Source organism: Condylura cristata, unplaced genomic scaffold (assembly GCF_000260355.1).
Source record: "Condylura cristata isolate star-nosed mole 26May11 unplaced genomic scaffold, ConCri1.0 scaffold00008, whole genome shotgun sequence".
In the NCBI taxonomy this organism is placed as follows: domain Eukaryota; kingdom Metazoa; phylum Chordata; class Mammalia; order Eulipotyphla; family Talpidae; genus Condylura; species Condylura cristata.
Genome location: NW_004567109.1, coordinates 60154376 through 60180501, shown reverse-complemented (window position 1 = coordinate 60180501; position 26126 = coordinate 60154376). Strand labels below are relative to the sequence as shown.

The window sequence follows — 26126 nt, the reverse complement described above, 5'->3', positions numbered from 1 at the left end:
GGTTTACATACATTTACTCTTTACCACAATCTCCTCATGTAGATGGTATTTGTGACTCCTAATTCATCTTCATTAAGCACAACGAACACTTTATATTTTATTTGAAACCTGAAGCCTAAATCCTGAGCTAAAGTGAAAATAAAATGACTGAGAAGCAATACATGAAGGAGAGAAACTTTGCAAATTTAAACAATCCTCCATAGAAGGTATTTCATAAACATGACTTAAGAAAATGGACGATAACTATACCTACATCAATGTGAATGAGTGATCTTAACATCTCTCCAACTTGCTTTCATTTCTGACTTTCAAGCAACCTTCTGTTGTAATCTGGATTTTGTTTTGGAAAGAGAATGGTTATTAGTCAACTCCAGAATCTTGTCTATCTAGAAGTTTTAGTCTTCATTATGAATGTATACATTGGCATCTTGCCCTTGTTGGTTGGTTATTAAGAACTAACACTTGATCAAATCTGACAATATCAAGTTCTGGGGCCTTTCAAAGCTTAATATCAGATCTGAGATCATGGCTGTCAAAATCCCAAGCTCTAGGGTCTTGCCTCAGGAGTCCCAGTTTCTCCTTTTTGACATTTCTTTGTTGTTTCTCTATCTTCCTATCTTTCAGTCAGCATACTTTAATCTCAGACAGCATATTTTGCTAACAAACTAAATTTCCATGTATGCAAAGTTAAAACCATTGAATCCCTTGCTAGTGTCTACAAATCAGTAAAGTTTCAAAATATAAATCACTAGAGGGAAGAGGTTATCTTTATTTATTTATTTTTTTTTTTACTAACTGTGGGCCATTAAAAGTATTCATAAAACAAATTATATTAACAAGGGGAGGGAAGGAAGGAAGCAATCCGAAAATAATAGGCTTAAAAATTAAGTGAACTTGAAGGAAAACCTACTGTAGGATGTTTATTTTTCTCACCTCAACAAAGATGGACTCCAGGGGAAAGTGATCTAATTTAGCAACTGAATGAGGAAATTGTGACAAAGAAGAGTTGATGGCTTTGCTTAAGACCACACAGGAGTATCTCAAATATTGGTTTGCTGTTATGTCCAGCTCAGGGACCTGATTCTAGAACCTGTTCCACAGGAAAAGCTAAATCCTGCAACAACAGCAACCCTTACATTACTCTACCTCATCCTGATGCCACAGGCTTTGATTTTCAGTCTATACACACATTTATGCTGAAATATAATATTTCTGGCAGCTGTAGCATGAAAAGACTGAAGTCTGATGAATAAGTGAGGTTTTTACAAACTGTACAGTCTCCAAAGGATCTGATGCACCCAGTAACTTACATAAATCAAATATCCTCTGACTTTTCCTGGCTTAAAAATCATGTGTTCTACAAGACTACTAATCTCTAACACTACCATAAAGACCTAGTTACAAAAATAATTTTAAAATCTCCATTCATAGTATGCCATAGACAAAGTATGGTATATCTTAGGGTATACCAAAAAAAATACCAGAAGTGTTTTTTTGTTTGTTTGTTTTTGCTTTTGTTTTGCTTTTGGAAAAATGAAAATGTAGATATTAGTCAAGAATATTTCTTAGGGCCCTCCCTGATGGCACAATGGGTTAAAGTACAGCACTATGAAGCCATCTGCAGCCACTGAGGCATGAGTTCAATCCCCTGCCAAGGAGGTGACCCATATAGTGCAGCGGACCTCTCCTGGCCTGCCTGATGCTCTCCTCAGCAGTGAATTTCAATACATCTGCCTGTTCTGCTCCTTGCTCTGTCTCTGGTGAATCCTCTCCACCACCTCCCCCAACCCCCCCCCACTTTGCATAAATAATTTTTTTTTAAAAAAGAACATTTCTTGGGCCCTCCCTGGTGGCACAGCAGGTTAGAGCACAGCACTAAGAAGCTGAAACCACTGCAGCATGAGTTCAATCCCTGCCCCAGAGGTGATCCACATGGCGTGGCAGACCTCTCCTGACCTGCCCTCTGCTCCCCTCTGTAGTGTATTTCATCAATCTGCCTGTTCTGCTCCCCACTCTGTCTCTGGTGAAACCTCTCACTGCCCCTGTACCTCTGGCCTATACCCCAGTTCTGTATGCACAAATAAATAAATAAGACTTTCAGAAAAAATAAAAGAACATTTCTTACAGGTAGTGGAACTTTAAGTGAATTTTAGCAATAGAGGGCATCTACACATTATAAGACACAAATTTGAAATTAATATTGAATAGTAATATGAATAGTAATAAACACTAAATAAGAAGAAAACAAGCCCTCTATATCCCACCCAATTATTTTAAATTATAATACTACCAAACAGACAAGTTTTAACTCTTCAATTGCTCTCTGAGTAGATGTCTCCTCTTTCCTAAAAAATTTAGTTTGCTTTAGCATATGGACTTTAAAAAGAAACTCAATAGCACATTAATAATGTTGAGAACAGTCAAGAAGAATCTACTGAAGACACTATAAAGGCCAGGAAAACTTCTTTTTCTTCTTGTCATTAGATAGCAAACATGAATGACCTTGTCCTTCGCAATGTTAAGCACTGTGGTTTAGGGCTGCTCTTTCTGGTTTTAGATCTCTGATTACCCTTCCCTCTCCCCTGGAACAGTTTTTTGACTACAAGAATGGCTTTTATATTGACATTTCAAAGGTCATTCTACAGAAGCTAATGTTAGAGAAAGCCATTGTTTTGTACCATAATGGGCTACTCATTTACTCATTTATTCTCATTGTCACAAATTTAAAGACAGGGAATCAGTTGGCTCTCAAAGTTATAAAATAATAATAATAAAAAAAGGTCCTACCACAATTTGGAGGAAAAAATAATTATTCATAAAATAGCTGAGATCAATAGTGGCTTGCAATTATCATTGCAGAACAAACTGGTGCCATTTCTCCACTTGTTGAAGCAGTAACTACAATGTTCTTTCACCTAGTACTAACTTGCTACTTTGTGAACTTCACTGGGGTAAATCAGTCATCACTTACCATTAATAAGCAGAGAGCTATCGGATCCTGGGTATGAATAGTTTAGACGACCTGAAGGTAAAAGAAGGCCGTTACTAAGTTTATTTTCTTCATAGATGATTTAAATGTATTCAATAATAGAGTTGAATTAATCAGTTAAAAAGGTAAGGTATTTAGAAAGCTACACTATGGGAAAAATTTTGCTGTGCTAATGACACAATGAGTCAGAGGACACAACAATCAGCATGTTCACATTCAAAAAAGACAAGCTTGAAAGTGGGAGAATAAAATAACCCTCATAGTTAACTACTTGGTCATTCTAATTTCCAATCCCCACCCAAAGTTATTCTCTTTATACCATTTTGTCAACTCAGAATAACCATATTCACATTCTGTGTCCCATAAATGGAATTTTTTTCCTATGTTTAATTTTTTGTTGCTTTTTAGCTATATAATTAGCAGTAATATTTTTCTCTGTGACTCAAAAAACAGTGCTAGCCTTAGGCCTACACATTCAGACATGTTCATCGGTTTAAATTCACATCATGGCAAATCAGTACAGGTGGTAAAGAAAAGCATCTATTACTTATATATGACAGAAAGTATCAAAGCACATAAACAGAGCAGTGCCCAGAGTATTTAAGAAGCACTCAATAAATGCTGGGTTAATTGCCTTTGCATTTTGACGGGTTCGCTTAGTTTTCAACCTAAAACTAAGCACTCAAATGTCCATCGTAAAAGAATCTGTGAATACACTAAAATTTTTGAAGGCTGTGCCATCTCCCAAAGTGAAAACCACAAATAAATGGGAGAAATGGCAATGGAATTTCTTAATTGTAAGATACACATTTTTGTTTTGTAGTTAAGTTGAAGTAACTTAACCACAAACCCTTCCTGAGTGCTTACTATGTACCTAATTCTGTGCTATAAATTATAAAAGTTATGATGGCAATATATGTTAAGCCTCCCCTATTCCACATGCTCATCTACAACCTTTATAAGAATGGTAGAGACCCTCAACAAGTCTTATTCACCTAAGGCGTGGGGGGCAGGGAACATGGTTCTTAATATCTGCATAGTGCAGTACTGTGTAAATCAGGAGTAATATGAAAACTTTAAATGGACTCATGATTTACAAACAGTGCATTAGGAAATAGCAATCTAAAATCTGACCCTGCAGAACCACAACAGTCTCTCTAAGGCTATGAAAAAGTGAGCAAGCACTACTTCTTCCATGCCACTGACCCGGGGCAAGCTTCCCAAGATGTCTGGAAAACTAACTCCTAGTTCCATTGAACAGTACAGGAGCCAGACCTAGCCTGTATGTGGTCCTATCAAACCAATGGCCACATACTTACAAGAGGAACTTTAGTCCTTCACTTTCTCAAAATCCATTTTTGAAATAGTCTACACAGAAAAGAAATCATGCCATATAAAGAAAAAAATCATTCTCTATTGCTAATAGCTTCAATTAATTCACATTCAAAGCTAGTTTAAATATGAAACAAAATCTGAACTTAACCATTTTCCTACAATGTAAAGCCAAATGCAAGGATTTAAAAAAAATATTAACTTGTTAGTTATCCCACTTAAAAGCTCAGTTTTTCCTGTTTATGGAGTAAAAGTAGATATGGAGATAAAGGAGGAACGAAAACTTAATGCTGGTATCTCAACTTCTTTCTAAAAATTAGCTTCATTGTTTAGTAGTATGTACATAAATCAAGTGTCCAAATTCAGTAAATTCCCCCTGAACTGTTTTCATTATAAGCCCAGAATACATGACCTGTCACAAGCACATTTTTTAAAAAAGCATAGAGTTGAGATGCTGGACTGAGAACATGATCATAACTGTTAAAAATTTAAGAGGGGATGAGTACTGTATCAGTAAACTCAAAGTAACAGCTGACAATCTGCAATAGAACACATATATACATTTGTAGCTGTAAAACTCTCTAATAAAGACTAACAGAGCTATCCATGTGCCATGCTTATATATCATAAAACTTCTTTTTAAGATGATGTAAGGCAACAAATAGAAACAAAAATATTTAATTATAATAACTGAAGCTAGGAGGAAGTGCATTGTTATTTCTAAGAAGATACTCTAATTTTTTTTAATGTAACAAATCAAAACCATGGCTGTTCCAAACATGAATTATTGCATTTCTTACTTAATACCAAAGAAGGGTAATTAACAATGAGAATGACAAACTGCCAAACTGACTGGCCCAGTTTTAATAAATCAAATTCACCTTATCCGAAACCCATGTTTTGGGGTACCTTTAAGGAGAGAGAGAAAAGGAAAAAAAAAAAAAAGGCATCCCTTAACTCTGTTCTCAGTTTGCCTCAAAGCATACCTAAGGAGATCCCATTCTCTATTCCCTGGGCATGTAACTTTTGTTACTTTCTCTGCTCCTTAGACTTCTAAACACAGAAATTCTATCCTTCAGCTAACATAATAGGACACTGAAGAATCACTGGCAAGGTTAATCATTTAATTCTGAAAGTGATACTTGTTTTTAATTTTTGACCTGCTCTTGTTATATAATTCTTGCCAGTTTGGAGTCAATTTGTCCTCTGAGTAGCAAATATACCTGTAAATTTTTGTTAAACAATCAATAATACTTTCTACTTCAATTCTTCAAATGTAAGCAATGACTTTAAAAATAACCTTTGAAAAAACTTTCATAACACTTCTCTAACCTGTCTTTCCTATCCTCCTGTAATTCTTTCCATTACCAAAATACCTGTAGTCATCCATTCATGCCATCTATTATGTATCACACATATCACTTCCTTTCTGGAAGTCTTCTAAAAGTCTCTGTTATAAATCACATGGGACTGATTTTAAAGTCACTTACAAGCCTTTCATGATCTCTGCATACTCTATTTCTATAAGACTATCCTCTCTGCTCTATGGATGCCTATTTACACCAACTTTTCTGAATTTTCTAATCCGTGGTTAGAATTACTAATATCAGCCCCAACCCTCTCTCCTAAGACTGTCCCTTTTTATTTGCTCCCAGTGGAAGACAGTCTTCAAATTTTGCTTTGGGGATACATCATCCAAAAAGGAAATCTTTTTAGATTAATTCTCCTAGTTTTATTCCTAGCTATATAAAAAGTGGCAAAATTCTTATGTAACCATTTCAACTACTAACTTCCTTATCACTTTTACATAATTCCCTCTTTAGAAACCAGTGTTGTTTTTTTTTACAAAGTTACCTTGATTTTTTTAGTGGATGTCAGAAGTATTCAATGTGCTCATTCCACTGAATTTGAAGCATGCACATTTCACAAATGAATAAAATGAAGCCAAATTAAAAAAAAAAAAAAGCTGAGGTATCCAATGGTGAATATAAGGTGGTATTTGTGGTGGTGGTCTTTTTTGTTTTTGTTTTGTTTTGTTTTGTTTTGTTTTGTTTTTTGATAACTCATCTATCTAGAAACACAAGCCAGGATTTGGCACATTGAAAACTGAATTCCTCAAAGGCAGAGGATACATTAGGCAATAGAACCTATTTGGTGGGAAAAAATCAGTCAAGATTTTTGGAATTGTGTTATAAAGAAATACTGCCTGATCAGTAGTCCTAATCTTACAGGACATAATGACAAGAAAAGTAACCGTAGTCTCTGGAGGCCATTTGTGGCATTTGGAGCCAGAAGTCTGGCATACATCTTGCAGAAGGCATACACTATATTTGGTGACATGACTCAACCTAGCCAAATATAGGCAACTGATACAGTGTGGGTCTGCGGAACTACACCACCAAATTTTATAGCCTAGAAAAACTCATACTCCAACAAGGCAATTCTATGCTAGGCATTTGTGAGGTAGAAAAAACCAATATTTACCAACCAGAATGGCTAAGAGTTGATGGTAGAGAAGGTACACAAGAGAATGGTATGCAATCATTCTTTTTAAAACTCTAACTAAAGTAATCTAGTCAATATGGCAAGAGAAAAGACTAGAAGGGAAAAGTGCACTATATTAGCAATATATGTATGTATAACTTTCAAAATTAGGTAAAATAAAAGCTATTTTCTAAAAAGTAACTCAGATATTGGTATTGATGATTCAGCAGGAAATGATAAAATAAATGCTGCCACTTAAAAAACACTGAAAAATATCAAATGTTTTACAATGCTATTAGATTTCATGTTATGACCTCCTTTTCAGAGCTATGCCAGCATTTTTGGTCACGTGATGTAGGCCAAGGACTAATTAGGGGATAACCCTGGATGGCTGTCCAAAATATAGCCATCCAGTCCTATAAAGTGACCATCAGTATGAAATTCTGAGTTAACTTTTTGACTAATTCATACTACAAAAACTAAGATTCTCCAAAGAAAGAGAAGGAAGGAAAGTATGAACTTTGGTCTATTTCTAAGTTAGCTCAAACACACAACACCTGGCTATATATGCATACACAGATACAAATTTTGTTGCTATTTAACTAGAAGTGAATCCCCTACCTCTCCTCCTGCTAATTTTATTTAGTTCACATCTAAGTAAGTTAACAGGGGAGGTGCTCCTTTCTTCATCTTTCTTATCTGCTGGTTTTACCAACACTGTCTCAGACTCACAGCAAGATGGCGCTGTGGGGACCTGGACAAAGCATGGCAAAGCTCAATAAATGTGTAATCGATTTTGTTTTTGTAATAACAACTTCAGGCTTTCACAAATGCTGAACACATATCAATATGAAGTAGTCAAAATGTGCTCAATGTGCTCTACCATGTAGTAATTAAAAGGTAATCATTTGAAATCATTCATTCTAGTCACCAAAAAGTAACCCAATTCAAAATCAATAAACTTACTCTACTTTCTGACTTATCTGAGATACAACAAATTTTGGGGAAAGATATTTCCATGAAAAATCATGAGGAAAAAAACTGATCAATTGACATCAACTGGAGAGTCTTATTTCCCCCTCCCAAAGAGCCATTTTGATTAAACATATACACAAAGTTTAGGCTAAAAACAAAACAAAACAAAAATCCTCTCTGAGGCAGGTTTGATTTTCAGTTTAAAAGCAAGGACTTATAAGCCTACTCAAACCCACCCCCTTGCTTATCTCTCCAGGTTCATCTCTCTATGCTGCCCTTTCCTTTTCCACACTAGGTAAGCTGACCATTCACAACCACTAGTCTATTAGCTGTTACTTTTGGGTCCCTCCCTTTGTCTGGAATGCTCTTTTCTCTGTCCCTAATGCCTCACTACTCACCCTCCACCCTGTTGCCTAGATGGCTTCTCTCTTAAGCCTCACATCTTTAAGGAAGTTTTCCTGTCATAAGCCACTGCTTTCTGGTTCAGAAAACCCCATGTTCCATCCACAACACTCTTTCTACTTAATAGCATATTTCAATTACCTATTTCTAAACTTTGTCTTCCGCTAGGACAAGGTATTTGAAGACAGATCCTGCAAGTCCAGAATTCAAAGCAGAGAAAGATACACATTTAACAAATAAAAGTTGAATTGAACAGATGATACAGTACTAGCAATTGGTGACCTCTCTGCCACATAATATGCAATGGAAAGGGCAGAGTCAGACCACTTCCATCTTGTGACCTGGGTCAAGTTATTTGAGGTTCTCTGAACCTCAGTAAAACAGAGGTCATTCACAAAGCTTTTGTGAAAAAATCATGAGATACTTTTTGCAGAATGTCTAGAAAAGTTCCCCAGTATCTAGTTTTCAATTCATATTAATTCCTCTCCCTTCCATGCTAAGGCAGCGATAACCAAGAATTTTCCTTTTGTTGGTGGGGAAAAAACAAAAAAGAGGAAGGATTCCTTTTAGCCAAATAAGACCCAGACTAGAATCTTGGAGAAGGGAGTGGCCATCTGGGGGATTTTTCAACTTCAGAGAATTGAGTTTGCTGTGTTTTTAGTTTGAAACAGGGAGACTAATTTTTTTCCAAGGGAGAGAAGAGAAAAAACAAATCTAATTTTATTTTTATAACAGCTAAGCTGGCAAAGTAGCAGAAGTATTTTAGGAAATAAAAACTGAAAATTCAACTTTAAAATTTCTTCCTTTTAATAAAGCCAAAAAGGATCTTTCGTTAACAGTTCAAATTTAATTTTTCAATTGTGGTGGTAGTTAAAAAACAAATTGTAATACTAGCAGAAGAAGTCACAGGGATATGTTTCTATAGCTTGCATAAGGTTTCAAAGAAAGGGATGATCTGATTTTAACTCTGGGCAGGTACAAATTTTCAAAATCTAAAAAAAAATTAGATCTTGCAGCGATCGGGCAGAGGGAAATGTCTAGAGAGAAACCAGCAAAGAGCTGACCCAATTAAGGAATTCAAAAGATTTCCTACTGCCAGTAAACCTAACAAGAAACCAGCGAGCAGGAAGGCTATTTTTATCCTGCCAGAGGCCTTCTGACTCTGGATGCTGCATTTAGAGGACAGAGCAACAAGATAACTTGCCTTAAGAGGATGTTATGATACCACTGATTAATGGCTGTTTTTTAAGTGTTAAAAAACTAGGCATAGTTTTTGTCCAAATGAAATTGTCCAAAGTCAGTTAAAAAAAGAATACTTAATGGAAAGATAAGTAGAATAATAGACCGACGGAAAAATAGATAGGCAGAAGAAAGGTTCTAAGAAATCTAGAAAAAAGCCAAGATGGTAAATTAAAATTCTCCTACCCTACAAAAAAAGTTTTGATTGAAAGAAATGCTGGAAGAGGCACATTTTTAAAAAAACAGTGAATTACCATAAATAATCAGAGATTTGGCCCCAAAGTAAAAAATGATTTTTTAGTTTGAGAAGCTTTTCTCCACTGTCATGAACACAAAAGATCAAGACAAATTAAATTTATGAAATCCCCAAGGAACATGGAGCTGAGTTGCTAGCAAATGATTGTGAATTTGAGAAGTCGCTCCTAAAAACCACAAAATCCAAATACCCAAAAGCCATCAGCAAATCATTAGTTGGCTTTCTGCATATAAACCTATCACCCCTGTAATCACAATCTTAATATAAATTCTGATGACTTTATTGAAACCTAATAAAGAATGTACTTGAATTTCATATCTAATTTAAATGTCACCTTGGTTATTTCTCAAAAGGTCCAAATCTTATTTCCTTCTGTTAATATTTAGGGCACTGAGTCTTCTTCTGACTATAAACCTTCAAAATAAAATTAAAAAAAGGCAGGCAATTATTTGCAAATAAGCTGCATGAAGCCAGCTGTCTTTGATTTTATGCCCAGGTGTTTCCCAACAGCCCAAAATAGTGCTATAGCAGATGCTTGATAGGAACTTGCCATATGAATGGCATCGGATACCTTAGAATTTAAGCATGATTTCTCTCCAAAGTGGGCTTCACTGTGGATTGAAGTTGGGGGTAGGGAGGGAGAGCAGTTCATCTGAATCACATGCTTAAGTCCCATGACAGATGATGGGACTGATGAATCAGAGTCAGGGAAAAGAACAAGCCAGTTTGGAAAAGTTCCCTCAGCAATTCCACTTGGGTCACTGTTCCCAAGAAGACTCCTTTCCATAAGAAACCAGCAAGGGTGAGATCTCAATTTTACAGAAGATTATGATTAAAATAAAGACCGTAAATTCTGTACCTAGTCTCTCAAACAGCAATTAAAAAATGTTAGTGTCTACTCCCTGACTACACACTACTAAGATAAAAACAAAAACCTGTAAGTTGGTTTTTGGTTGTTTTTTGTCACCTTCTTAAATGCAACATAATGCATACCTAAGCTAATGAGCCAGCAACCATAGCCATAGCTATCCTGGTCTTCTACGTAACAGTAAGTTGAGGGACTCTAAGCTGTTGCATATTTCTTAATATCACTTTCTCAACTGTAAAAGGAAAGTCACAAAATTCACATGAAAGGAATTAACTTCGAAATAATTCTCAGGAGGAAAGCAGAATAAAAGTGAAGAGGGATCACTAAGTGCCTTTCACTTGGAATTAGTGTTAATACTTGTGTCTACACGTAATGTCAAGGTGTACATCAAAAAGGAAGAATAGAGACTAGTATCAAAAGTCTCCTTCATCTGCTACTACGTGGTATGTAGAATATGCTCAAATGTTTGTGGAGCTGAAATATAAGCAGGAATTAAAATATAAGAATTTCCAACCACATGGCTGTAAGAAGGGCTGTATGTCTCCCAACTTCAGGGTGGCACCCCTCTTGTCATATGGCATCCCCTGGCCCCTGGCATTGTGCAGTATTGCTTAGCAGTCCCCACTCTTAGTCCTGCTTCCAATGGTTTCAAATGTTAGAGCCAAAATTCCAGTCATATTTTGGCTAGACAGCAAAAGATATCATCAGCAAAATGAAATGGCAACCTACTAAAAAAATACTTGTAAATCATTTTCCTAATAAGTGGTTAATATATGAAAAACTCATACAATTCAGCAGCAAAACAAATAAAAATGAAGATCTGAAGATCTGAATAGACACTTTTCCAAAGACATACAGAAAAGATGCCCAGCATCACTAATTATCAGGGAAATACAAGTCAAAACGACAATGAAATACTACCTCATACCTACCAGAATAGCTATAAGAAATAAGTGTTGGGTGGGCCCTCCGTAGGCCCTCCCTGGTGGCGCAGCGGGTTAAAGCACTGCACTAAGAAGCTAAAGCCACTTCCGCATGAGTTCGATTCCTGCCTGCCCCGGAGGAGATCCACATGGCGTGGCAGACCTCTCCTGGCCCGCCTGCTGCTCCCCTCAGCAGTGTACTTTGTCGATCTGCCTGTTCTGCTTCCCGCTCTGTCTCTGGTGAATCCTCTCACCCTCCGCATCTCTGGCCTGTACCCCAGTTCTGTACGAATAAATAAATAAATCTTAAAAAAAAAAAAAAGAAATAAGTGTTGGATGAGGAGAAAAAGGAACCTTTGTGTGATTGGTGGAACTATAAATTGCTGCAGTCACTGTGGAAAACAGTATGAAGGAGCCTCAAAAAAATTAAAAATAGGCCCTCCCTAGTGCCATAGCAGGCTAAAGTTCAGCACTGAGAGCGAGCCACAGTCTCTTCAGTGTGAGTTTAATCCCCAGCCCCGGAGGTGATCCACATGGTGCCGCAGACATTTCCTGACCCTCCCACTGCTCCACTCCACAGCGTACTTCATTAGTCTGTCTGTTCTGCACCCCACTCTCTGGTGAATCCTCTCACCACCCCTGCACCTCTGGCCTGTACCCCAGTTCTTCTGTATGCATAAATAAATAAATCTTAAAAATAGATCTGCCATATGTCCAATAACTCCACTTCTGAGTATTTATCTAAAGAAAACGAAAATACTGATTTGGAGACATACATACCACATGCTCATTACAGCATGATTTATACCAGCCAAGATGTAGAAACAACCTGAGTTTCTATTAATGGATAAATGGATAAAAGAAGTTGTGTGTATGTTTGTAACTATATGTGTGTGTGTATATATATATATATAATTTCTGGCATATACACATGTATCAGGGAATAATATTCAACCATAAAAAAGGAAGTAGAGACTCCAGAAGTATTATGCTAAGTTAAATAAACCAGACAGAAAAAGACAGACATGGTATGGCCTGTCTCTCTTCTTATATGTGGAATACTAAAGAACAAATCACCACAACAAAAAAAAAAACAAGCTCACAGATACAGAGAAACAGATTGGTGTTTGCCAGAAGCAGAGAGTAGGAGTGGGACTTGTGTGTGAATGCAGTCTAAGGAAAAAGAAAATGCGATTTGGTGGAGATGATAATCTAGGATTCAGTAAGGGATCTTTTCACTGACTTCACTTTTCTCTGTCCTCTCCATTTACCCTGTTAAGTTCTCTTTTTTTGTTATGTTCTTTTTGGTAATAAGAAACATTCTAATGGCAAGAGTTTAAAACAGAACAATTAGAGAAGTTCTTTACAGCAATGTTTTATAAGCTTTGTTAATTATTAAGACCTAGTTAGATGAAAAAAAAAAATCATAAAGGCTCTGCACTTTAAGAACCAAAGGCCTTTACTTCTCTGGTGACTATGACAAGAAACAACCTAAAAACCTTGACAGAAAGCTATTATGAATTCCACAACACATTTGAATGTACTTCAATTGAATCAGCATCTACATGCTTTTGGAAGAAAATCATGTATATGTAAATGATATGTTCAGCTAGACTGCTCAGTCCTAATTGGACTTACAGGTCCCATCAAATAATTTCCCTGGCTGAAGAGACTATGGTCCACAAATCCATAACAGAAACATTTCATGGGACCAGATTTAAACAACTGCTTTGTAATCATAATATTTTAGAGCTGTCAAAAAAGAAAAAGTATAGTCTAGAAACAAAGCATTCACTCAATTGACTAAATTTTAATGATTTTTGGTTACATCTCTTCTACAGCAACTCAGTATTAGATGCTGCCACACCCAAAATCACATGATTTCCATGCTACTCTGTCATTACACTGTAAAAACTTTCAACTTTAGGGTTACTATTTATTTATTTAGGAATAGCACACCAGACTGACAACATGGAATTACCAATGGCAATTTAGAGGTCATTAAGTGTCCCTGATTACAGATGAGGGAAAAAAAATTTAAGAAAAATGTATATTGTAAAACGATGTCATTCCTAATGGCAAAGCCAGGTTCATACACAATCCTAAATGCTTTTTTTCTTCATTGACAATTTGAGGAAGTCTGTTATTAGCTAGCAACTTTTGATCATTTATAATACAGAGATCAAGTACCTGCTTTCAATATCTCTAATTAATGATGCCAGACATTTATTGTTTAAAATGAGAGCCAGTAGAAGTGAGATTTTTTCCTTTAGGTTCTTTATACTTCAGTTACTCATAGCTGTTCTTCTGAATTAAGATTTGCACTTTACTGTTGATTTATCAGGAATTATAAATTGCTTTCTAATTGGTTGATTCCTCCTTTTCTTTCCCAAGATACAGCAACTGGCACCAGCCTATAGAACTGCTTTCCCCTCAGAGTTCCACTAATGTTCTTAGTTGACTGGTTACCAGGTAATACCCAGCATAAAACAAAAGCCTTACTTTTAGAACGGAGTGTACTAGGGTGGCACTGAATCACAATCAGTCAATTAGACAAAATAATGAAGCCCAGAGGCAGCCTGGGCTTTTCAATAACTGATTCAAAAAGTAGTAACTAGTTTAAAACTACTTAAAAAGTATTCCTTTTGCAAATTTTTACTGCTGAATGGCAACAAGTTCACTGGGTTTCCTCTGAACTTGGCAGGGAGAAAAATGGCAAAATGAAGGTGGGGGCGGATAATGAGCAGTCCTTAAAGAAATTCACAAATCGGACAAACAGCTGACAAATGAATCAACTGCACACAATATTCAAGCAGAAATTCCATGCATATCAGGAAGAAATAATTTTGTGGCACAATTGTGCAACTCTTCCATCCTTCCTGTTGCTAAATTGAATGCAAAAAAAGTCTTGGATATTTTTGTGACAGCTATGAATCAGGTGGTGTTGTTTCTCCTCCCTCAAAGTCAGCAAACAACATATTCCAAAATTATATAACACGATCAAGGAAAGTCTGAAGGTTTTCATAGACAACTCCCTATTGTATTACTCTCTAATCAAAGGTGCTTTCAGGACACAGGAATTAGGACAGAAGGCTGTTCTGGTAGCTGTCAGGAAATGAGACGGCAAGTCCCCTTTAGTAGAATTTTGTAATAGAGGAGAAAAAAAAAACCAGAAAAATAAGCGACACTATTAAAAGGTACAGAATATACTGTTGTAAATTTGGGTGTGGTGAATGCGCAAACTGGGTCTCTATGAATGCTCTGGATCTCCTTCTACTTTTTCATTCTGTAGGGAGGTCCCTGATATTTATCACTGATAAAACAGTTGAAAATTTAGAAAGCTTTACTCCTTAAAGGTCATTCATATTTTGTTCCTGCATGGAGGATAATACTGCTTCACCAGCTGGTAAGCCTTTACTTATTAAGACATATAAAATACTTAACATGAAAATGTGAAGCACTACAGAAAAGCACTTGCCAATTTGCTACCTGATCACTGCTTGTTTTCTGGATTGTTATCGCTTAAGTGTGTGTCACATTTAGTTTATACCTGCCTCAATGTGTGTCAAACAAAAAATAAGTGACAATAAATACAATTGTGGAGAAAAATAAGTTCATGAATTAAAAGAATTTTTTCAGCATTCAGCACCTTTAACTTCTCTAAGAACAAAAAGTTACTGTCACTTTCCTAAAGAGGAAAGATCCCCTTTGCCCTCCCTTTTCATCCGGGGAAAATCAGAGTTGCAATAGTGTTTTAAGATGATTACTCAATTTCATGGACTCAAAAATACGATTGCTTTGTTTTCAATGTCCATAACTAAAACAAGGGAACTGCTGAAGTAATTATGGACCCACATCAGGGGTGGCAGAAGACAAAACTCCCCCTGTGTGACAACTATTTATAAACAAATAAAAGCAAGGGTCAAATAGTCTACCACAAGTGTGTGATGATGAGAAGGCAAGAGGATTTCTACTTACTAGTGTATATTATATAAATAAATTGGACTGATGAAGATGTGGCCAAGGCACAAGGAGCCTTTAGTATGAACCAAGTTGGTTTCAGTTCAGAGGTTAGAGTAAGGATGCAAGGCTATGAACATTATCACTGTTAACAAACATCACATTTTGTGCTCCCAGGCATTTCCTTTTCCCCTCCTCCCCTTAGAAGAAGAAAGGAAAACAAAACAAACAAAAAGACACTGCAGTAATTCTCAATCTGAAAAAGTACAGTCACACAGTTCAAAATCCACACCTTGGTAAACTTTGCCTGGGGAGGATTACGAGGAATCTAACAAATCTAGACCAAAAATAAACCAGAAAGGAGAGAGAAGTTCAAATTTAAAAACATATCCTATAGCAGTTAATACAAAGAACCATGCCCCACTACAGTGCCCTCTTCTTCCTCACAAAGGAAGTTACCTCAACACAGAAGCCCAGGTCCCATCCTGCCGCCCAAGCAAGCCAAGCAAAAGAGAAAGACTGTTTAGGATGTTCCATTTCAGCAGTCAGGAAAGGGAGAGTACGGGAGGAGGAGAAACCACTTCACTGCTGAACAGCCATATACACCCCATATTGTCGCTGGATTTAAATTGTATTTGTTGCTATGGACCTTACTCCTTTACTCATGAGGCTTCTCGAAATAAGACCATTTTCTTCTCTCCAGAGACTTTAGTCACTCCCCTGCTCTGCTGCTTTGAATTACTTGGTATCATCCAAACAGAGCTAGAAAGAACCAGCAGACTTTAGGGAGGCTTCCAGCCTGCTTTTAGGGCAACTGCCAGGCCCACTCTGAATCCTCAGGACTTGTAATATTTAAAGATCCCCTGATTCACCAGAAGACATCCAATGCTATGTAATAGCAGCACACTTAGAAGGAGAAATTTGACTATGAGCCAAAGTAAAATTAGCTAGTTTGCATTACCGATGCCTTCATAGTACAGGCCCCACTAGGTATCCCTTAAAGGAAAGCATCCACCTCATCCTTTAAAAAAAGTGACAAGGAACAGAATGCATACTAGTGCATGGTAGTCTTCAAATTGACCCCAAACTGATTTACTAACAAGGAAATATGGTAAAAATTTTTATGGTAATAAGCCCCCCTTATAAAAACAAATTATTTTAATACTATAGCAACAGATATTTTTGTAAGAGTTTTTTTTGTTGTTGTTGTTTCTTAATTTTTTATTTACTCCAAAATTCAAATTTATAAGTGAATGGTATTTATTTAATCTTATTTTCAGCAACTCACAGATGACTTCTTAGAGATATCTCAGTCTATATAAAGTCAGTGTATATCTGTTCTAAAACATCTGTATCAGTATCCAACATCTGTTATTTAAAAGAGAACTACGTGACTGCAATTTGGAATATGGGACTATTAAGAGAAATGTGTATGAATGGAATATTATTAATTTCTTGGTTGTTATTTATTGGAGCTTTTTAAAAGTAATACGAACCACCCCCATTGTAAAAATTTAGAATTTAAATACTTATTCCAGCATTCTCCTATAGAAACATAAAAATCTAAAATTAATAAAACAGGCTTAATTTTCACCTGAGTTCCATGATTTTCTCCTAGAGATTATTATAAATTCTTTTGCTTAGCAACAAAGAAAGGAGGCACAGATGGAATCATCACTTGCCCACTCATTTAAGCATTTCAAACAAATCCATAGCTCTGAAAAAGAGTGGGGGAAGGGACCTCAAATTTAATGTGCAGATAAAAGGAAAAAAATATCAAAAGTGTTTGAAAATGGAAGGTCACACCTTCAGTAGTTAGGAATTAAATACATAGCACTTCTGGAGTGGATCCAGCTCTAAATTCTTACTAAATGAAGGCATGAAGAAGCAAGTGAGACTGGAATGCCTAACTGTAACATACCCTGACTATTCACTGTACACAAGCAATGGGTTTTCTGGGCAGCAAAAAGCCATGTGAAAGGTTGGTGCTTTAAGCAGCCTGGGCTTCTCATAATCATTATTGCTTATATTCAAATCAAGTATTTAAAAATCCCAAAGCTCAAAGGAATGGGGGTGAATATACTATACTCCCCTTTCCACAAAATTGAAAGATACATTCTAAAACAATATGAAAAGAAAATTACTCCAATTTCACAATATTCTGAGGGAAAAAATATGATGATATTCTGACTCATAATTTAGTTAATTAATATCTGAAGAACAACTATAACGTTTTGACAATTAACAGATTGCCTTTGTTCTCTCAATAATTTTGCTGTCTCATTTGGCTTCTAGTGAAATGAAGCAAATTGGATATTAAAATGTTTTCATATATAGCATTTAAAATACTCAACCACTATTATAAAACTGTGGATTGTTCTATTCTGTCTGACATCTGATAATTTTCAAGTACTATTTTTTTGTCTCTTTATTCCAGTGCTATCTCCCTCTGCTTCTATTCCATAAACTACTTTTTGTTGGGTTATGTCGATATACTTTTATTCCCTCCATTCACAGGGAAAAAAAAGGCTCCTTAATTTTCAGAGCTCTCTCCTATTATACACTGAATATAATACTGCTGCACAAATCTTTATTTCACCGTGTGTAACGAAGGCTTCAAAGGCTGAAAGCAAATTCACTCACACATGGTTTTAATCTATTGCATGCTGTTCCATTTCTAAACAGTAAATACCAATTTCACAAGTGAGAAAAAAACCACAAATAATGGCAACATTTAATAGTTCTCCATATAATCATCTGAGCAATAGTAAAGGTTTTTCTGTCCAGGTAAAGAAAATACTTGATAAGCCTAATAATATTGTAGCGATGCACAAGCTGGCACCTGGAAGATCAAAATTCAAAATCGGTCTGCAGCTCCGGCTCTTAGCTTATGAGACTGGGAGAGCAGTAGAGAAAATGAAATAACCAGTCTCCAGGGAAAAGCTTCTGTAGAGCGTCTCTGGCATCGGGTATGGAGAAAGCAGTGCACAATTTTGTGGTTAAAAATAACACAGAGATGCCAGGTGATGAGAGAAGTGATGTACAGATACGGCAGAGGGATGATGCCTTTCCCCTCAAAGAGCCTCCATGTCCTTTCAACATGTAACCTTAAAATTCTTAGAAAACCTATTTTAAAAAACTAGCACAAGATGTGAAATGAAGATTGGAACTCCTTTTTTTCCCCCCAATCATGTTTGTTTAGAACAAGAAAGGATAAAAAAGCTTCTAACAGGGTGCTGGAATCAGAAACAATTCATAAAGAAATCCAAAACTATAGCTGAAGATTCTTTGGCACATTAAGCACTTATCTATTGTTGGCAAAAATCAAACTTTTAAACCCACTATGTTAAGAGATTTTTTTTCCAAAAAGAAAAAATTATTTTGTTTTTTAAACTTAAATAAATAATATAGTCATACAATTCATTCTACTTGTAGACCTTGTAATAATATTAGACTTTATTATTTATCTTTAATACATAAATGTCTATATTTTAAAGGCTTTTATTATTTAAACATACACAAAATGAGGAAATGCAAACGAAATATAAAAATAAATGAGGTCATTGTAATATATTATATGATATGATTTTTCAGATAAAATGAAACCAAATATAAAATGTGCCTCCCTATGGAGGAAAGTATTCAAAATAATTCCTTTAACTGAATTTTTACACCATTTTTTCTGAGAAGTATATTATTCTCTTCCAGTGTCATAGAACTGTCCATTTTCTGTTCTCAAAAACCAGAGCTTTTCAAAACCAGATACTTTTCAAATGTATAGGTAGGTTTTATACACTTATTTTAGAAGGACAATGAATTAATATTTTAAGAGATATTCGACTTTTATTTTTATCTTTAAACAAAATTCCACAATACTCTCCCTGGTAAACTTCAACAGAGTTGATCTAAAATAGCTATTTATTTTGACAAGAGAGGTTGAGAGCTTGACAAGCAATAAAATATTCCTTTACGCAAAACATTTTGAGAATGATAGACTACAGTGATATAAAGTTCATAATACTGGTTAAAAGAAAATCACACTCATCTCTACTACTCTTTGATAGGAAAAATATAGTTTATTTAATATACTTAAGTTACTTTAGCACCAAACCTGAAGCTGGCTTTCTCATTACATAAGCATGAAAATAGACTTAGAAGATGTGGAATAATAATTGCTACCATTCATTTAGTGTTTACATGAACTAGACAGTAAGCTGGATTTTACAGATGCATCATAACTACCACATACTAGAGCACAACAGCAATTTAAATCCAGTTCTATTTGACTCCAAAACCCATGGTCTTTCCATTCTGCCACACTGTTTTTTGGCAGAATCACATTTTTACTAAACCTTATGTTCTCAGGCAAGGTCAATCAGTTTTGTCATCAGACTTAACTTCTGATTATTCCTACAGATACATTTATGAAAATTTTAGATAAAAGCTGGCAAGAAGAAATTAAAAAGGAACTATAGATAGCATAAAGACAGAATTTTACTGAATAACTTATTTAGCAAATTTGGAAAAAAGAAATAAACCTGAGTAAGATGTCCTGGCTATATCTGATAAACCAAGGACATGACACAGGTAATTCTATTAGAATAATTTATGTGCAAACTCTAATAAACACTCTTAGAAGCATTGTGTAATAAAGTGTTTAAAGTTGCTGTTTTTTTGTAATCAGTGTTTTATAAAAGACATAGGCACCCATGATGAAAATGAGTTTAATTATTTAGTAGCCCTAGTATCTAAGTACATTAAAAGGATTATGGGAGGGAAAGGAAGCAAATAGGTTAAGAATGAAGAAGTGGCCTGTAGTTGTTTTTTGTTTTTTTTTTCCTTTACTTAGATTTCAACTTGAAATAATCACATGTTCATAGAGAATTGCAAAAAGTAGTATAGAAAGAACCCAAGTACCCTTTACCCCTTGCCCCCAAATGATAATATCTAACTCTAGTAAGGAAGCTGGAAAGTAACACTAGTAAAAGCTGTAGACCTTATTCAGATTTCTCCTTTAGTTACATTTTCAGAGTGTATAGCTTTTTCCATACTAGAAGAACAGCCTCTGACTCTCCTCGCTTTTCTGATGGGGAGAAAAGATTTGAAGAAGCTAAAGGCCAACACAACTAAGCCTGCTAAGACTTGGCAAAAATAAATCCAATTTTGGGTAAGACCTCCTCTTTACTCAGAAACAGTGCACATCTAAACCAGTGTCTGCTCTCAGAAGTACATCAGGAATTCAGTGAAGACCTTCACACTAGTCATATTTCAAATATACTTCACCAAAGAGATGTACCCCATTTTTATATCACATATAATTTTTTATTTCTCAGACTTCCAATGCTTTCTCATTGAAAAAATGTATCATTGGTCTATTGAAAAATACGAGATTTACCACATTAGTAATAATGCAAATCACAGTCAAGGAAAACTAGGCCAGGCTGGTTATCACTTGAAGCAGTAGGCTACCTTGTAACCTTTGACCCAGTACAAAGCTATGCCTGCAGGCTCATAAACACTGAATGAATGAACGTACAAATGAACAATTTAAATGGGATGACCAAAAACACCAAATATTCTAAATTTCTTTTTTTTTAATTGGTAATAAACTCAGATTTTGTACAGAAGAATGAATTGGGGAATAATTTTCACAAAATCAGAGCTGAAAAATTCCTTAGATTATATGTAGTATGGTAATTCTCAATCTTAGAGACATATTAACATACAACACGCCAAGCCGTAGTCCTCATGTAGAATAGGGCCCAGATGTTGTATTTTATTTTTAACATTCCCTATTAGAAGCCCCTCATTATAAGGATGATTCTAATTTTCTTATATATAGATGAAGAAATGAGGTATAGTCAAACTGAGAGGTCTCATTCAAGATAACACAGCTACTTATTAATAGATTAAGATTAGTATCCAAGTAGAAATAGCATTTTTTAACATAATACATAGGGAATAGTTCAAGACTACAAAACTTCATTTTAACTTCAGAACCACTGATCATATTTTTAAAATATGAAACTAGTGCAAAAAGAAAAAAAAACAACGAACATTTAAATTCTTCTTTGGGTATGTACAGTCACAGTCATGGGGGAATAGACATTTGAGGTTTCAGGACTGAGCAGTGTTTGCCTGAGAGATATAAAAATGAGGTGTGTGGCTTATGTTTTACCAGGTTAGCTGCCCACACTTAGCAATTAGTACTCATTATTCTCTTCATTGGTATTATGAAGGCCTACAGGGGATGTCTATCAGGTAGGTCTGATTTTTTAACAAAAAGAGGTACAGGAGGTAAAATGTATGGACATGACTAGATAGAAATATGAATCCATAATATAATTTCCCATACTGCTCATCAGATTACATGGGTAATACAAAATTTCATTTACTAAAATCAAAATACATTTCTATATAAAAATTACCTTTAATCGAATCATTCTCAGCTCTCATTATGTCAATGAGTGAACTCTCCAGCGAGTGCATATCAAATGTCCTAGGGCGATCCTGTAAACAAAGAGCCACAAATCAATTTTAAAATAGTAATGTAAAGGAGGGCAATAAACTACATTCCATGGGGCACAGATCAAAAATGACAAGTTTACTCTTTCTCTGTGTAAGGTACATTATTCCTACACTTTATTTTTAATATATGCAATCAAAACCATAAGACCAGGCAGGGTGATTAGATTTTTAATAATATCTTTTATGCTTTTACTAGTTAAATGAAAAAAAAACCTAATTTCCATGTAGTGAAAAACATTAAAGAAATATAAAAATAAAATTTAGACCCTTCCTTTGCCATTTAAGATTGCAGCAATGTAGCAGAACTTCCCAAACCTGTTCCAGCAGTTACCCAATAAATTGGCATCTCTATGCATTAATTCAATTATACTTTCTTACAAACCAGCATCTAAAAATAGTCATCAAATGTCTGTAAGGCCACGAAGAAACAATCTATTCCAAAATAAACACCACTAATAAATCATGACAAGATGAATTTTACTCATTTTGAAATAAAAATATTACTAAAATGTGATTAATTCAGCCACCTCCTTATCACCAAGGCTGTCTTTGAATACTGATCTACCCTCTCTGAGGATTAATTTTTAAAATAAGAATATAGAAAAACAAGACACCTTTCCTCTTATCCCCACGCCCCAACACACATACAGAAAGCACTTTTGGTAGACTCTCCTTATTTATACATAAATAAATTTGGAGTAACAGCATATAGTACTGCTCTCATTGCTATCATTAAGCCTTCTCTACGAAAAAGAACAAAAACATCAAGCAAGAACTGCTGATGCATGTTGTCTTTCCTATCTCCTAATTGGGTAAAGTTATTAGGTCCCTAAACAACCCAGGCATTATTTCTAGCAAATAACACATAGATACTAATCAAAGTCAGAATCTGGCTGTGAAAACAACAAGAAAAAAAAATTAGATTCTTATTTACTACTTAATTTGCAAAGTTAGATTTGATTTTTCTGTCATTAAAATTCCAGGGGAAATAGGGCTGAAAAGGGTACTGTGGTCTAAACCTCAGTTTAACAAAACGCATTTCAAGAGTGGGTGTGCAATATTAAAAGATACAGCAACCCAACTCCTCTGGCATTCTTTTGGATGAAAGATACTAGAGACAACTGAATTAAAGTTTAACTTGATAAGTGAACCGCAGGAGATGGAAACATTTAAAATTAAACTCTAAAGGAAGCAACCATTTACGGTCCTGTACCACCTTAAGAACAAATGCATAAGCACAGCTTGGCCACAGTAAAAGTTTTAAAGGAAAAGCGGTTTCCAGAGGAATCTGGCCAGCAGTATTCCAGAAACTTCTCTTCAGTTATATTTCTCTTATGCTACCTTTTGATTCAAAGTTTTGCTTTTAAAAATAGCCCACTTAATATTAATTTTATCTCTTAAAAAATACTTTTCCACTCTCTTAGTTGACTCCTAGAAACTGATAGGGCATGTCCTCTATTTGAGAGCATTGTTTGATCAACTTGACATTTTCTCTCTATCCTTCCACAACATAATCACCCTGGACTATTATTATATTTCCCTGACAGAGGAGCCACTCCTCCTGACCCCACCCCATCAACAAAGCCATTCACTAATGTTGATGGAATGAAGTTATTTCATGATGCCAACATTTTTACCTCTGCTACTTGAGCAATCCAAGGGCAGTTAGATTTGAATATAATTCAATATTCAAAGTAGTAGAGAGAAGTGCAGGGTTTTTTTTACCTGGGGGTGAAGGGGGTGTAGATGAAGATGGTGATGGGGAGCAGGGAGCTTAATATGCTATTCTGCTCTAAAGTGGTATGACTCACTTCAGCACATTTTTTCCTACTTTTCCTACAATTTTTCCCTTGTCATCTTCATCTACTCAATTTGGTCTACAGAAAGGAAGGAGGACATGTGACCAGAATCAGAATTTGTAAAGGTTTGAGCTCCCAAAAGAGAGAAACTATTTTTGCTTTTAATCCTCCCTCACCTCAAACACTGAATTAAGTCAAAACCCTTAATGAGCTTATATTGTTTTGTTGGCCAGGTGACTTTGAGGTATACTTTGAGAAGTTAATACAACCTACCTAGATAGAGAAATTATGGAATACATAGTCAATGGAATATTACACAGTTGTGAAGAAAGATGAAATGACAGCATTTGGGACAAAATGGGTATGCCTCAAGGTGGTTATGTTGAGTGAAATAAGTCAAAAACTGAAAGGCTTATATCATTTATATATGGAATATAAAATAATCAAAAACATTTGTTTGCAAAGAATAGTAGTAATAAACTTGAACTCAGCAAAAAGAAGATAATGGCTATCAGAGGGTAGAAGAGGGGATGGAGGAAGGCAGATGGGGTCTGGGGTATGGGCATGAGTGGTTTATTAGGGGGGAAAAATGAAGAAATAATAAGTTATGTTGAAAAATAATTCAAGGTACACAGTCTTCCCTTTGTACCTCCTTTATATTACTTGACAAAATAATAACACAAAGTTCTACATTCTTCAGTGGCTGGATCTGCCCTCTCTTCAGCCTACCTGGGCCATCCACTACCTCCATCTCCAATACAAAACAGTCTGGAGGTAGTAATACTCAGCTCTGGTTTACCTGCCTCTGTCCTCTGCCTGCCAGCTTCCCGAAGGCAGGCGATATGTATGTCTCCCATCAAATGATCCCCATGTGTCTAACTCCAAAAGGTGACGGTATGCCAATATATTGATCTACTCGGCCCACAGGACTTCCAGAGGGTATAGTGTAGCAGCAGCTCTTAGTAGATGATTTATATTTTAATATTATAACTTTCTGCACATGCCATGGTGTGAAAAGGGTTGTGAAGCCTTGTCCTACATTTCTGTATTGCTATGCCTCACACCAAACTCGGCAGGTAGAAAGTATGTAAATGTCTGCTAAATCAATTAATCAGTCACTGAATTCCTTCAAGTAATTTTTGTAATGCTTAATATGTTTGTCTCCTACTTCCTTACCTTACTGCTTGGTTTATATTTCCTCTTTCCAGCTATAAAGTTGTAGCTTTTCTTTTGCTAAAAACTAATGGGGCAGAGGGTGCCTCAGCTCATTATTCTTTTTTATGCAACTAAAAAAGAATTAAAATAGTGAGCAATCTTGTGAATTTCCAGAACTTGCATTTTGCCCTGAAGAGAAGTAGTTAATAAAGAACATTGCAGTGCTTTCATTTGGTTTGCTTTATAAGGGCTGTTTCCAGTAAGTGAAGAAGCCTCCTTTCTAACCTTTAAATTCCTGAATGTGGTACTAGAATTTAGCAAAACTATTTTATATCTCCCGCCTCCCCTATAGCCTGGCACATAAATTTTTTGGCTAACTTAACAAACACTGACTTCTTGTTGGTGAAGTACATTAAAACCAAAATCCTAAATTATTATAATTTCTCATTTTTGTGGATTAAAAAACCTATCTTTTTTTACATTCTGTCATGATTTAATACAGGGATGGCAAGTAAAGACTAGTATACTCTGATCAACTGATACTGCTTATTAGATAAAGTGTATTGAGAGGGTTTTCAGGTTTTGTATGGAAACAGAGTCTCAACAAATTGCTGAGGGTTTGTAAAAGCCAAGTATGAGACCCAATGGCATAAGGACCTCACTCTTGCTAATCCTGGTCTAACATGTACATTTCACTACAATCCAACCTTTATTAGCAATTATAATTGTTTAAATATCTTATAATTGTGTAACATTTTATTTCTCATGATGCTTTGGTAATACAGAGTTCAAAAGTCACATATTTTGTCTAGTAAACATTCTGTTCTCAAAGGGGGTCTAAAGTTTATCGCTCTTGATTAACTCCCTCACTGATCTTTTCTATCCCTTTAAATAGTCAATTTGAAATGAAAGTAAAATACAGGAAGCATGTGGAAAGGTAGAGACACAAATAAATTTAAGGAGGAAAAACAGCACAAACAATGCTGCTTTCCTGTCCGATAACCAAAATGTCAAATCCAGAGGACGTTGACATCCATATTTCAGTCTTCCATGTTGCCTTTTTTTTTTTTTTTTGGTTAATAATTGGGCCAAATGCCATATCCTCTGATCTATTTCCCACAAAGTCAACTAACCATAAAATAGAAAACTTGGCCCTCCCTGGTGGCGCAGCGGGTTAAAGCACAGCACTGAGAATCTGAAGCCACTTCCGCATGAG

The 26126-nt window shown here is 35.6% G+C and overlaps 1 protein-coding gene across 4 annotated transcripts in view; it reads right to left on the bottom strand.

Moving 5' to 3' along the window:
- Positions 1–26126, bottom strand: part of CPEB4 (cytoplasmic polyadenylation element binding protein 4) — a 62250-nt gene that overhangs the window by 22281 nt on the left and 13843 nt on the right. For 2 of the 4 annotated variants that reach the window (XM_004679232.1, XM_012722472.1), the window contains exons 2-3: positions 21857–21938; positions 2972–3022 (exon numbers count right to left, since the gene is read on the bottom strand). In XM_004679232.1, the coding sequence (XP_004679289.1) occupies positions 2972–3022; positions 21857–21938 (133 nt within the window). The remainder of the gene's footprint in view (positions 1–2971; positions 3023–21856; positions 21939–26126) is intronic. The other 2 variants (XM_004679233.2, XM_004679234.2) reach the window with 1 other exon arrangement.